The 14,591-nt window shown below is 39.6% G+C and overlaps 1 protein-coding gene across 1 annotated transcript; it reads right to left on the bottom strand.

The window, feature by feature from the left end:
• Positions 1-725: 725 nt before the first annotated feature.
• Positions 726-7,714, bottom strand: LOC122093209 (protein FAM98B-like). The gene is made up of 7 exons (XM_042663492.1): positions 7,619-7,714; positions 7,411-7,499; positions 7,238-7,312; positions 3,176-3,237; positions 3,001-3,060; positions 1,835-2,035; positions 726-1,117 (listed from the first exon to the last, which is right to left on the bottom strand). The coding sequence occupies exons 1-7, from the start codon at positions 7,664-7,666 to the stop codon at positions 1,035-1,037; spliced, it is 618 nt and encodes a 205-aa protein (XP_042519426.1). The 5' UTR covers positions 7,667-7,714; the 3' UTR covers positions 726-1,034.
• Positions 7,715-14,591: the final 6,877 nt, after the last annotated feature.

Below are 14,591 nucleotides of genomic sequence, written 5' to 3'. Positions count from 1 at the left end.
CTTTGGGGTCTTTGATTCTCTTCTCCCCATTCTCACCATGTCGGAATTGCTGGTTTGAACTTCGATTGATACGTTGGTTACCTTAAACTCACCAACCAATTATGCATATCTACATGTAACAAGCTATGGAGTGTACTAGTGTAATACTTGATAAACCAAGTGTACTCATGGTTTAAGTGCAGTGTATCGGACTGGGAATCGGTCACCCTGAAAACCGACATGATATTATACAAATCTGCATAGATCATTCAGGATCAGCAGATTCGACCAATCTGAGACCGATACCTCAACCATGAGTGCACTCCTACACGTCTGCTCTCTTGTCATTTGGGTACTCTATAGCAATTCAAGTGATGTTATAATCGAGCAACAGAAGAACAGCCACCCACATCATCCAAATGCTTATGTCCCCAAGAGAAACAAAGGTAGCTAGATAGTTCCCTTGAACTCTCTTTACGGGTGAATCAAATATTTTCACAAAAATTGAAAGCTTCTGGTAAGATAACATTGTTTTTATATTCCAATCTTTGGACCCCAGAAGTTTTGACCAAAATTGGGCAAATGAAATTGTAAGTTCAAATCAGTGAATGCATGAGCCATAGCCAAATATTATGAAGCATACCGTGAGCAAAATAGTAGTAACTCACTCCTGCAACTATCACTCTATTGTTATTTCCAATTTCCTTGGAAGAAAGAAATGTACACACAGAATTAGGAATTAAGAATAAAAGAATGTACTGCTCTATTATTCCTACAAAAAAACATCGGAGAAAATGTACAATTTTTCCGAGTACATATAAAACACAAGGATATCTTGTCATCAACAAATGAGAAAATAACCCTACCAGCCTACCTACAAAAAGCTACCACAAACGAATATCGCAGTGGCTCAACCACTAACAACCCATTGACATTGCCTAGAAATATATCCAGTGAAATCCATTCTTCTAAAAATAAACATGAATAGCAGAGCAGGCACCCAGAGTTTCTTTTTCCACTCTAACCAAATTTCTTACCTCAACCTGATCTAGGGCTTAAGCAGCTGCCTGGACAGGCCCATCTGCTGATCTATAATCATAACCACGACCACGGCCCCTTCCCCTTCCACGACCACGCCCTGCAAGATTCCACACGGCATTAATTACTAAAGCTTCCCTCTGTAAGTAAACATATGCAAACTGGGGATAATGAGTAAAACAGATGAACTTGGCTATTTTAAATATGCATGGACAGTTCTATAGGTTCCATGTTACTAGATTGCATGATAATGTTCCAGAAAACTCGGTTTCCAGCTATGGTATTGCCAAACATCAAGGATTTATCTCCCAAAAACAGCTGTGCTGAGGTTTTTGTAATTCTTAAAGTAAGACAGCATAATCAATTGTAGGATGCAGGATGCAGGATGCAGGATGCAGGATGCAGGATGCAGGATGCAGGATGCAGGATGCAGGATGCAAAAGAAATACTTGATTAGCAAAGAACTGACACCTCAACCTCTGGGACAACGACACTATCCTACTTAAGGCAATCAGTACCATAATTATGTTCAAAGACCTTCAAAAAAAAATATGTATATGTATATATATGACAAACAAAAACTTATCTAAATAAAAAAGAAACAATTTTTTATAAATTAAATATGTGAAGCAAAGCATGGCAGTCCTGGGTATAAGTATGGCATACTAAAGCATAGAACCTTTGTTACGAAGCACAACATAGATTAATATGAAAAGTGTCCTACATGGCAAACATCCACACACACAATTATATGCTCAAAGAATGTGACTGTCATCTATCAGGCAAAGTGCCTTAGATGTGGATGTATGAGCATTACCACGGCCTTGAGGAGGTGCTCCATCACCACCACTATAGTCATTGTAACCACCTGATTCATGTTGCATATCACCACCATAACCTCCTCTTCCACGCCCACGGAAACCGCGACCCCTTCCACGGCCTCTGCCTCTGCCACCATACCCACGCCCACCATCCCAACCTCCATCTCCATTGTATTCACGAAACCCATTGTTATTTCCTGCCATCCAAAAGAACAAGATAAATTGGTTGCAATGACTATAACAAACTAGAATAAAAATATCAAACAAAATAGGACAAAACAAAAACAAACCCTCTCAGATAACCTTAAATACATGATTAAGGATACAAGGAAAACATATTTCTATTGGCAGATAAGAAAAATATTTCTTCCGACAATGGCTGTTTCTGCCATACGGAGGCTGATTTGTCATTCTGATCATCTGACAGATAGGGTATCATTCAGCCTAAGCTCTGCACAATTAGAGGGCAATGTGCAAAACATGTGCAAAAAGTGAAGAATGCCAAGTGCCAACAACACGTCAACGTGGAAAAGGAAGCCACAGTGGAGGGACAGTGGCGGGACCACACCCTGAGAACTATTAGAGATGTAAAGCCAATGAATAAATAGTTAAAAATATTCACATAAAATGCCAAGAATGATAGAATGCTCAACGAATTTATTCATTCAGAGTATAGAAAAAGGAAACAAAGAAACATTCACCATATAGGATACTCGCCAGAGATACTGATAAATAAAGCATAAAAACAGTCACAAAAAAATAAAAATTCCACCGTATTTTGTGACTCTCACGAAAGACAACCAACTAAAACTTCACTGAGAACACCCACAAAACAAGGACAACCTATATCAATGGTTACTTAATAAACACTTAAAAAGGTTCTGAAACTCCCATCTCATTTAAGGGGAAAATATAAATTGTGTTTTTGAAACATTTCTACTGCAAAGAAAATGAAACTTTTGAAACATAGTGCTTTTGAATTTTGTTTTATGAACAAGTATTTATACCTAAGCATATGTAATTATGTAAAGCTAACTCAGTATCACTATCTTATCCCCCCATTGTTGGAGTGGGGGAGAACCTTTTAAAAAACTAGGAGACCTACAACAACTTCAGTCCAAAAGAGTACGGATCTTAAGATTACTAAAAATACAGACAGTACCTCTTCCTCTCCCCCTTCCTCGACCACCACGTCCTCTGCCTCGTATGCCAGGAGAACCATCTGAACTCCACAGGAAAATGTAGAAAAATTTACCACTCCGAGCATCAAAATATGAAAAACTTTATTTTATTTATTTGGGGAGGGAGAGGGGGGAAGCAAGGAATATTTGTTCTACCTCCCTCATACTCAAATTCAGTCCACGGCTTTACTTGATCAGCTGGAATAGGTGATTGGTAACTGCGTCACAAAGTAAGAGAAAAAAGTACAATTGTTACCACATTAACAAGGACCAATCATCAAATGTAAAGAACTGAAAAGAAAGAGTTGGTAAGTGCAATTTCATATCACCAAATCCTAACAAAACCATCTGTATTCATGAAATTTTTGATAGTTTCCAAAATAGCTAGGTATACAAGGGACAGCTATCCAGTAGCAAAGATTCTACCTTCACCTTCACCTTAACCTAACCCTAAAATCTAACTTTTATCTCCAAACAGGCGTTTACTTAACAGAAAACAGAATAATCTAGCTGCTCCTTTTTAACAGTCAACCTCCATGAGAAACTAAATAAATGAACCATACCGATACCCAATAAAATCCAACCAGGAACTTCATGCACTCATTTGTAATTCTTTCTCGTGAGCAATTAAATAAACCGGATATAATTATTGAGGATTAACTTCAATTGACATTTGACTTCTGAACAGCATCATTACACCTTCAAAGAAAATAAATATATGGTTAAGATGCCAATGAAAATCAAAAGCAAAGATACGTTAAGTGAGCAGAGCCCCAATCAAGTGCATTATGATTTCCACAGACAAAAGGCTCACTTGCTGTCACTTCTTGTAGCTAAGCATACATAAAATTATGGATCTCATCTGAACTCTGAAGTGTCCAAAGAAATCACTGGACCATGGTTCTGCTAGCCACAAGTCCTTTTCATCAATATAATTGAAATATTATATTGTTTTGTATAAAATACCACATTTCGAATCAAAATGGTTGGAATTGGCGAAACAGGTCAAAATTGTTAATAATAGGGAAATAGGTCAAAATTGCTAGAATGCCTCAAATTTGTCCAAGAACTTATGCTGCTTTGGACATTCAAACCTCTCCCAAACTCATCTAAGCTCCCATGACAATATACCAAACAGACATTTGGGCTGAAATATCAAGAAAGGCAAGTCCCCGTAACTTATCGTCTTTGTTTATTATGTTTTTCAAGATTTCAGTAACTTTTGAATGCTAACACTAGCAGAATAGGGAGTCAAACCAAACTATCAATTTGTTTCTAAACTCTTTCTAGAATCCTTAACTGCATTAGAATGGCTACTACATAATACACAATTCTAACACCCAATCCAACATTATATACCGCAAGACGGTGTTTTAATGAAAATTTAAACTCAGGCTAGAAAAAACTAGAGAGTGATTTGTAAATATAGCCTAGAATCTTCAGAAACGGAGAAATAACTAAGAATAATCAGAGTTAATGACATAAACCAATGCTAGTTTCTTCAGCTGCTGAAATTTTCTTTGGCAAGCAATCTCTTGTTGCAGGCTTGCAGCTGGGTAATAATCTATGGCATGGAAGTCCTATCTAACCTCTCCATTCAAGCTGTCTGAAATCATAATAACAGTCGAAAATTTTTTATCTTGCAACGGACTAGGTGGAATGACCTGAAACTCAGGCCAGGAAGTATAATTGGGAGACTTTACTACCCTGCAGAATTTCACAGAAATCTGAGAGAACACGAGAAAGTGTATGCAGGTCAATCCTTGTTCTAATAGGAAAATAGAGCATAGAACTCAAACCAGACTCTCGTTAATCAGATTCAATCGAATTTAAGAAGAAACGTAAACAAGAACTGGAGTGCCAGATTTGAAGAAGTACTAATTAAGTAGTAATAATAAGCAAGGTATAGAGATAGAAAGCGAGTTGTAGATTGATTTAGAAGAGGGGTATCACAGATTGGAAGAACTAATAAGTAGGAAAAGAAGAAAAGAAGAATATAAGAGAGGATTAAAAAGATGGCACCTGATTTGCAGTAGAATTCAGAACTAAAGAAAGAAATCAGTAGGTGATGAAGGACAGGTTTGGGATATCTAGAACAAGTCTTCCTTTGCTGTCCCGCTGCCTCCTTGTTAATTGATGAATCCCCATTGTGTTTGAGTCTATAATTTAAAACAAAAGTGGGAAAATTGGGACTATAGAAAAGGAATAAGGGGGAGGAAGAGAGTGGTAGCATATTAGGGAAGAGACAGGGGACTTCGATTCACAACTGGTAGAAAAGGAATAGGGGAGAGGAAGAGGATTGTAGCCTAATAGAGAAGAGTTAGGGAAAAGAAAGGGAGTTGGCTTCACACCAACTTGGATCCACTCCAAGGTTTGCAGGAAACCACTCATCCTGCATAGGATGGGAGACATCTCACAAGTTCAACATCATCTTCCTTGTCTTTCATTCCAAGATACTACCTTTTCAAAACGCAAAATAAAAAGAAAGTGAAACAACTCCCTAATAACTACTTTTCCAGCAATAACTACATCCTCACAACATCTTCTTCTCCAGCAATAACTCCCTTACAACATTTGTACAAAGTACTTTTGACACTATGTAAATTAAAATACAACAAGATAAAGCAAGCTACACATAATGCTGGTCATCTGGCCATCATGTAGTGACACGTCAGTGCATATGTTCGTCTCTCCTCTGGTAAGTCCTAAATCCTTGAGTGATGTCCTCCTCAGTAGGCCAAAAGAAGAGCATTCACCCCCTTTTGCAAAAATTAACAGTTCCCAAACTTCTAAGGAAAGACAAAATTCTTTACTCAAATCATGTTTAACTAATGAGGGGAGTATTGTGTATATAAATACTTTTGAAACTCCTAGACTATTTGTATAAGAACTCCTAATCACTCAAACAAGTAATAAAGTAAATAGAATCAAAATAAAACTCCATCTAGCTAATGAGTATCCTCACCTAAGTATCTAACCGAAACACTTAATTACTAATCTAGTGTACTCACTTCACCCCCCCCCCCACTTTATGGGGCTTATAAATTAGGAGTTAGAGCCTTTACAATAAAACTGAAGAAAATAAAAGGCCAGCGTATAATATAATCACAACTTAATTACAGCCTTTTGCACTACCACTTAGCCTTTGTTGACCTTCTAGACTTATGCCCAAGCCAACATACAGGATCGTAGTCTGATGCAACTACATCAATTTTACACCAGATATCAAATTTATCAAATAAAATATGGCTAAGCAGATGCATTCAAAAATTGCGACTGGTTATTTTCTCAAATTTAACTTTTGTTTTGCTAGACGACTTTAGCCTATTTAGAAAATAATTTACTACCCTATAATGAAAGGCCAAACTCATCCACCTCGTGACTCAATTCAAACCAAAGAATTATGAGTATCCCCACGTTAAAGTGGCAAGCAAATGTACTACGCTTTTTTTTTTTTGGTTCACATGATAGATACTGGATTGCACATAAATAAGAACATCATAATAAGTATGCATCTCAAAAGAGAGGGGGGTGATGAGAGAGAACCCAGGTAAATAAGCAAATCTGGCTAAGATCACCTACGAGGTTGTCAGAGATCATCACTGTAGGGGTGTCAATTCTTAAACCAAATCGGTAAAACCGATCGGACCGAACCGATAACAACACGGACCAAACTGAACCGAAGCCTTATTGGGTCGGTTTGGTTTGGAGTATTGCAACCCCAAAACCAAATCGAACCGTATCGAAAATCGGATGAACCCGAAACCAAACCGAAACTGGCTCAAAACCCAGATGGAAACTGAAATCAAACCGGTAAGAACCCGAAACACTCTAAAATTCATTAAATTAAAATTTCGCATAGTTTTGTAAACATTTATATGGAAAGTCGAATCCAAAATGGACCAAAAATCAAAACCAACCCGGTTACAAATCAATTTAAGAAACCGAAGACAAACCGAAACCAAACCGCACCGAAACCAAAACCAAACCAAAACCGAAATTTCCTTATTAGTTCGATTTTTATTTCAACTTTTCCACATCGAAACTGACTCAACCCAGATCGAAAACAAGCCGGACTGACCGATTGACACCCCTACATCATTGTAATATTAAGCCAGGAAGTCTGCTACAATAATCATAAAAAAACAGGAAGAAAATGCTGAAGCACGAAAAAAAAATTTTATATAATTTTTCGTATTTATAATTCTTGCCCCTTACCCAGTGGAGGATGTATCCAACTCCTTCTTGGACAAGGTGATTGTAATCATTGAAACATGTCGAGTTGTTTCTAGGCTGCAATGGGAGAAATATATTAGTTGACAAGTCAACCAAACCAACAATATGACTAATGCATAATAAAATTGGGCACAAACAGATCTCCTGGTCCTTACGGAAGCAAGCCTTCTTCCAGCGGCTCCCACATGTCGGTTATATCTGTAGATCCAATTAATGTGTTCTGATGGAGACCAGCAATTCTTCTCTGAAAGGGAACAAGTAATTTTTATTATAAGAAATAGGAAACTCTTTTTTGTGCTATTACACCACGGCATACAAAAAGTCCAAATAAATCAGACCATCACTATTTCACATATAACTCACCTTGATTAGTTCAGCAATCATCACAGTCTTGTTGATAGCTCCCCCCATGGCTTTAAGGACAATTTCATTTGAACCCTTATCCTACAAATGAACAAAAATATGAATAATAGAGGGAGAATAGAAAGAATAACCTCTATTGCCCTACAGAAATGAAAAACAGTAGCAAGTAGCTCAAAAACATAATGCTTAAAATCAGAAGAAAACTAGGATAGAATAATGGGGCTGGGGTGACGTATCGACTACCAATCTAATCAATTTCTAAAGTTTCCATTTTTATGTTCAATAATTCTTCCTTCTCAATATAACGTTTTAGCCCCGCTGATAACCAATAGAGAAGGCATGTAATAATTCTCAACACTTCCTCACTCATATCCAACTCAGAACCATTCACATCCATATCCAACGGTATGATAATTGGGTCAAAGTATAATCTTTTAAGACAATAAATAAGTAACACGTGGATAATACTGCTAAAATCTTGAAAAATGTTGCAGTTAGCATGGTTCGAAAACTTGTCGAAATTTCAAATATTTCGCCTTTTTATTCACTGAAACGAAATTATAGGCGAAACACGAAACAAACTCAATTTTGGTCATTTCACCGAAATCTCAGTCATCATTCCATTTCACTCATTTCATTAATTTCGGTCATTTCGGCCACTATACCCTAAAAATGACCGAGCAAAGAAATGAAAAAAAAAAAAAATCACTGTTTTGGCATTGAAATTTAGGTATTTTGGTAGTTTAGGATGTCTGTAATTGTGCCAGCACCCTCAAGGAGGTCAGCACACTTTATGGCATTCTGAGATCAAATGATGGTTATGCTACACTACAACTCACACGCGTTCACTCATGGTTCCATCAACCTCGTAGTGGTCCTTATCATCCCCTCGTGTGAAGTCACGTCGAATGAGGTAGGGAGCTGCACCCTTGGCCAAATACCCTTAAGGTGAGTTAAAGGATCAATACCTAGCGTATATCGATCTTGTCAAGGTAGCCTTGTCGGTCCTATTGTATCCACTACATACTCAGCATCATGTAGAAAATAGATGGAGAAGCTAGAAGCGCCACAAGCTAACTGTAGAACTTGTTTGCGGTCTTGAAAAGGAATTTTCCTACATTATATTCTAGTCATAAAGAATTGCTTTCCTAAGTGGGTTTTGGATAAAAGGTGTCCCTTGCCCTTAAGAAAAATGTCCAAATACGTGAATTAGGGGTAATCCCGTCAAAGTCACATAAAGTCCTGAGAAGTCCTGAGAAAATCTGGAGGAAGGACACCTAGTGGGAAAAGAGCAAGGAAAGCATGACTTTATTACATGGAATATCTTATGGGAATATTCTTGATATACCATTTGTATGAGATTCTCACCAATGATATCAAGTGGACTAGGGGCACGTTCTCCTATCCACTTTCTATCATACGGTGATCTGACTTTGGTTGAAGTATTGATTGATCCAAATGAATGAATGATTGAACCTGAGATGGAAATATCAGAACCTTAAAATAAATTGCCTTTTGGTTCAGGTATAATTCCACATCTCAAGTATTCACCGCAGTCTATTTGGACACATCAGGGCAGTCGGTTGACTCGTTTAAGTCCAATGTCACCTACGTTGTCTCTCCAAGATTGTCTACTACCAAGTGAGTGCACTTTGGAAGATATGGATCCAACAGACAGTGAAACTCCAGTTTAGGTATGGGTACGTCCCGTTGAGGCATTACAAGAAGAAATGATTGAGGTTAAGAATGGGTTAGCACAAGAATTCCACCTACTTTAGAACCCTCCCAGGATCGATCCCACCCCAACTCCAGGAAAGCAAGAGCAGAATAGACCTATGGAGCATTAGGGAGCTTCCCCCAACCGTCAGAATGGTCAGAGAGGAGTCTACTCTCGAGTCCCCCCTCAGAGGGTGGTGATCTAGGACAAAGAAGAAGAATTTGCAGCACAAGTCAGAATGGAACCTCCTGAGACAGAGAGAGAAAGAAAACTCTGAGAGCAGTTGGAAAAGCTAGAGGATCTAATTCGAGTTGGAAAGAGACAAGAAAGTCAGATGGCAGACTCTGATGAAATGAGTTTCTTCTCTGGAGTAAGAATCCTTGAGAAATTCAAGTGGCAAACTGATAGATATTATGGATTAGGGGATCCTAAGGCTCACTTGAAAGTCTTCCTCAACATTGCCAAGTCATGGAAACTAGCAGACAACCAGATGGGTCAAGCATTTATGTTGACATTGTTAGGAACATCTTTGAGATGACTCACATAGTTGGAGCCAGCATAGACACAGAATTGGGCAGCATTGGTGAAAGCCTTCACCAAACAATACTCTTACAATACTGAGGTAGATGTGAAGCATCGAGAGCTAGAAACCTTAAGGCAGTAGCCAAGAGAAGGATTCACCGTCTTCCTCATGAGATTTAGGGATAAGGCCGCCAAGATGGTAGAGCGACCTTCAGAAGCCAGGAAAGTGGAGATGCTAATTAAAAACATGTCCAAGCCCTATTATGATATCCTCTACTACCAACATTTGTTGACCATTGATGCGTTGATAGCCATAAGGACATGCATTGAGAATAGGATCCTACAAGAAGCACAATACCTTGGAACTTCTCAGGATATAAGAAAAGGTATAAAGGTTGGACGAGGGAAAGGTCCCGAAGCCAACGTTATCAGTTCAATCCAACAATCAGTGGCGGCCATCTCTCCATCACAACCATTTATGATACAAACGGATGCTCCGGCTCAGAAGCCCCCTCGTCAAAGAAGATATTTTTCAAACTTGGGGATGCCAATCACAGCAGTATGGGGACGCTAACACTCGCCCCAAAGGCTAGCTAGAGGCACGCATCCGCGTGGAGAGGAACGTGAGAACTCTTCACAGAGGACAGCATGGGGTGCACCACCCCACGAAGGTCATCAAGACACCCCCCAGGCCAGCCAGAGGTGCACGACAGCAAGGTCAGGATCCACCTGACAGCCCCAAGACCTAGGAATAAGCCTCAGAAGAGCTGAACGGGAACGCCGCTCCACGGATCACCGAGCCGGGGAAAGAAGGGATGACCTGGAAAGTCGCATCCAACGTCTCACTGAGAGGGTAGAAGGAATGCAAAGGCAAAGACACCCCCGTTGACATAACAGTGAATTTGGCCCATAATGCACTATTCGATGAGTTGATAGATGCCAACCTGCCCTCAAATTTTGTGGTACCTATCTTTAATGCATATGATGGCACCACGGATCCCTACGATCATCTCTTGTACTATAGTTCATCTATGACAGTCCATGAAAGGTTAGATGCAGTTCTTTGTCGAGCCTTTGCAGTCTCATTAAAAGGGGCCACACTGGTGTGGATGTCGAACTTGCAGCCCTGGTCCATCTATAGCTATGAAGAACTGACAAGAGCATTCCTCACACGTTTCCAAGCTAGTATGAAGCAGAAGCAAACCACGCAAAAAGTGATAAACATGAGGCAGGGAGCGAGGGAGACTATAAGGGAGTTCCTTATCCGATTCACCGAGGCGATGCTGGAGGTAAAAAACCTACCGAAAAGAGTGGCATATAACACATTATGCAATGGAGTAATGCACCCTGATCTAGTCCAATCTCTTGCTCTCGACTTGTCAGAGACAATACCCGAGCTGTTAAGAAGGTGTAATAATATGCCAACATGGAAGAAGTCCTAGCTTCCAGGGGGATAGCTACTAGGGGTGAGCAATCAGAGAAGGAGAAGAGGAGACCCCCGAGGCCTAGGGACGACTCCCACAAGCCAAAGAAGAACATAATAGATAGGCTGCTTGATACAACTAAACCCGAGCGATATGAGCTTGATCGCTCGTGAATAAACTTGCTCTTAGAGATTCAAGACTAGAAGTATTTTCGCTGGCCCAGGCCAATGACAGCTAAACTAGAGGAGAGGAGCCCCAACCAATACTACCGATATCACCGAGACTATGGGCATGACACTGAAGACTGCAAGTCTCTGAAAAGGGAAATTGATGAGCTCATCAGGGCAGAGTACCTTAACAAGTATTTGAAGCAAAAGTATGGTGGGAACTGGCCAGAGCCAAGGAGAGATGACGCCGAGCCGAGCTAAGATAGGACTGAGCCGCCCAAGGAGCCAGCCATAGACTGAGCTGATACGTATGATAACCAACCTGTGGGTCTAGCCATCTTGACAATCATGGGTGGACACCACGAAATCGATCAAAAAGGCCAAAGCTCATGCACGGTTCGTATGTATCATGGAACAGCCCTTCAAGATCCTTAAGCCGGATCCACCCATTACATTCTTTGACAAAGACCTAAAAGAGCTAAATTGGCCTCACAACGACACCGTCGTGGTTCAATTAGTGGTGGTCAATCACCTCTTCCACAGGATCCTAGTGGACACAGGAGCCTCCGTCGACCTTATGTCCTACGAAGCTTTCATAAAACTGGGGCTTAGTACCGGAGCCTTAAAGTTGGCCCCAGGACCCTTGTATAGATTTTTGGGCACACCAACCGAGCTAGAAGGAGTAGTTGACCTGCCAGTATCCATCGGTCAGGGAGCTCAAATGGCCACTACCATGGTTTCTTTTATGGTCACCAAGATAGCCTCACCCTATAATACAATCCTTGGCCGACCTGGTCTCAATAGCCTTGGAGCGGTTATGTCCACCAAGCATATGAAAGTCAAGTTTCCCACTAGCAACTGAATCAGAGAATGTAAGTCCAGCCAAAAGAAATCTCGGGAGTGCTATGCCAACTTCATAAAGTCTGTCAAGAAGCCATGCTCTGGCCTAACATGTATGGTTGAAATCATCGATTACTGCGATGAAAGCCTCCTGAACCGAACCGAGCCAGTGGAATAGCTGCTCACTGTCCCAATTACTGAGCCGAGCCGTTAAATTTTTCAGCTCAAAGCATTGCTGAGCTCCCAATGCCGCGATGAAATTCTAAACTTCCTCCGTGAAAACTCTGATATTTTTGCGTGGAAGGCTTCTGATATGCCAGGCATCTCAAGGGTTGTAGCAGAGCACAGTCTTGATGTTAACCCTAGATTCAAGCCTGTCCAACAGAAGCATGTAAACTTTATGACTGAGCGAAACACCATCATCAATGAGGAGGTTGACAAACTCCTAGCTGTAGGGTTTGTGAGGAAAGTAAAATACCCAACCTGGCTAGCCAATGTAGCCATGGTATCGAAGTCCAATGGAAGGTGAAGAATTTACATAGATTCTAACCTGAACAAAGCTTGTCCCAAGGACTACTATCCCTTGCCTAGGATCAACTCCCTTATAGAATCGATTGCAGGCCATGAGATGCTAACCTTCATGGATGCATACTCGGTTATAACCAGATAAAGATGAAGGTGAAAGATGAGAAGACCGCATTCCTCACCACTCATGGCAACTATTGCTACATTGCAATGTCCTTTGGCCTCAAGAATGCAGGAGCCACGTACCAGAGGATGGTAAATACAATGTTCCGAAACCAGATCGAAAGAAACGAAAACACCCATCGTATGGGTGGGTGATCCACAATCTATCAGATAATCATCTTTAGGATCAAACCCCAAGGAAATGAGTACCAAAGACAACACTCTCAGAATGCAGAGAAGAAATTTAAGTTCTCCAACACCCATCACGTGAAGAAATTTCTCAAAAAAGGGTTTGGAGTTGAAGAAAGGAAAGAAATAAGTTTCTATGATAAAGGAAACAAATTAATATGATTTCAAAGAAAACAAAAGAACATCAGTATCAAGAAATGCATCAACGATTCTCTGTAGCCCTCGAAACTTTCTTGGTTGAGCCTTTTTATTAATGATATCCATGTCAGTGCCAGGTTTGGTAACTGTAAATGCATGTTCATGGATCCACCTTTTAAAGACCAAACCAAAGCCCCCTCTCTTTACTGTTAAATTTTAGATGCTAATGAGGAAGGCAAGAGGGAAAAAATCCCGACATGAGCATGTAATTGAACATAGGTAAAATAATTCAATATTGTTAAATTAAAGGTAGAATCATCATGGGTGAGTAAGGGTACAATATGGCAAACATACTCTCAATAAATATTGAAGTTAAAGAATATGGAAAATATCTAAAGAATCTATCCTTCCACTTGTGGGACTATGATATGCCTTTGTAAAGAATATTCAGCCTCCATAGAAGATGTGAGAGAAGAAGACAACAGGTCTGTGTTGCCATCTTTGCTACTTTTTTTTCTTTTGCTCTCCTGTAATTGCTTCTTATTTATTTCATTCCTTTTCTTTTGCTTTGTAATTGCTTCTTATTTGTTTCATTCTTTTCTTTATTTGCAAGCATATTGGTTTCCTTGTGGAGAGATGAGGTAGATCATAAACAGTTCATATGGTTATAACATTTAAGATAAAATCTAAGAAATCCTTTTTTTTTTTTTTAAATAAAATTAGGGAAAGAGGAGACGTGTGTGAGAGAGAATGAACATAGAAGATTTTTTTTATTGCAAAAGGAAGGACAAATGTATTAGAATTAGAAAATAATGAATAATATTGAATACAAAAATAATAGAAAAGCACACACTTCCATTAAGCTTGAGAGATATAAACATTTAACTCACAGAGTTCTCATGCTTGACATGTTACCCAACAGAGGAAACTTCATTTCTGTTCTATTTATATAAATGGTCCCCCTGTGCAAGAAAAATAATTTCATCCATTTTAACTACCCAAGGTTTTTCGGTGAAGAACACAAAATGAATGCCACATCATAGGACCAGAAAGAATATAGAAAGAGAAGGCTTTCACTTACATGTCAATTAAATTTACCAAAGTAGAAATCCAAGAGGAATTGGCCCTTCTAAACTGGTAGCCTATATGGCTCTGCCATTGAGAAAATCAAGGCAAGGAGAACCAAGTTAAAATTTGAATTTTGCTCCTAGAAGGCTCTCAGCTGCCCGTTGGAGAATTTATAACTGATTGTAAGAATTTTAGCTATGGATCTTCCCAACCCCACCCCC

Source organism: Macadamia integrifolia, chromosome 11 (genome assembly GCF_013358625.1).
Source record: "Macadamia integrifolia cultivar HAES 741 chromosome 11, SCU_Mint_v3, whole genome shotgun sequence".
Taxonomy (NCBI): Eukaryota; Viridiplantae; Streptophyta; class Magnoliopsida; order Proteales; family Proteaceae; genus Macadamia; species Macadamia integrifolia.
This window is presented reverse-complemented; position numbering and strand designations above follow the sequence as displayed.

Coding starts and splice junctions, on each gene's coding strand:
- LOC122093209 (XM_042663492.1), bottom strand. CDS start 7,666: ATGGGGGGAGCTATCAACAAGACTGTGATGATTGCTGAACTAATCAAG. Junction 7,313..7,410: donor CTGGAAGAAGGCTTGCTTCC/GTAAGGACCAGG, acceptor CTCCCATTGCAG/CCTAGAAACAACTCGACATG. Junction 1,118..1,834: donor AGCACCTCCTCAAGGCCGTG/GTAATGCTCATA, acceptor GGAATCTTGCAG/GGCGTGGTCGTGGAAGGGGA.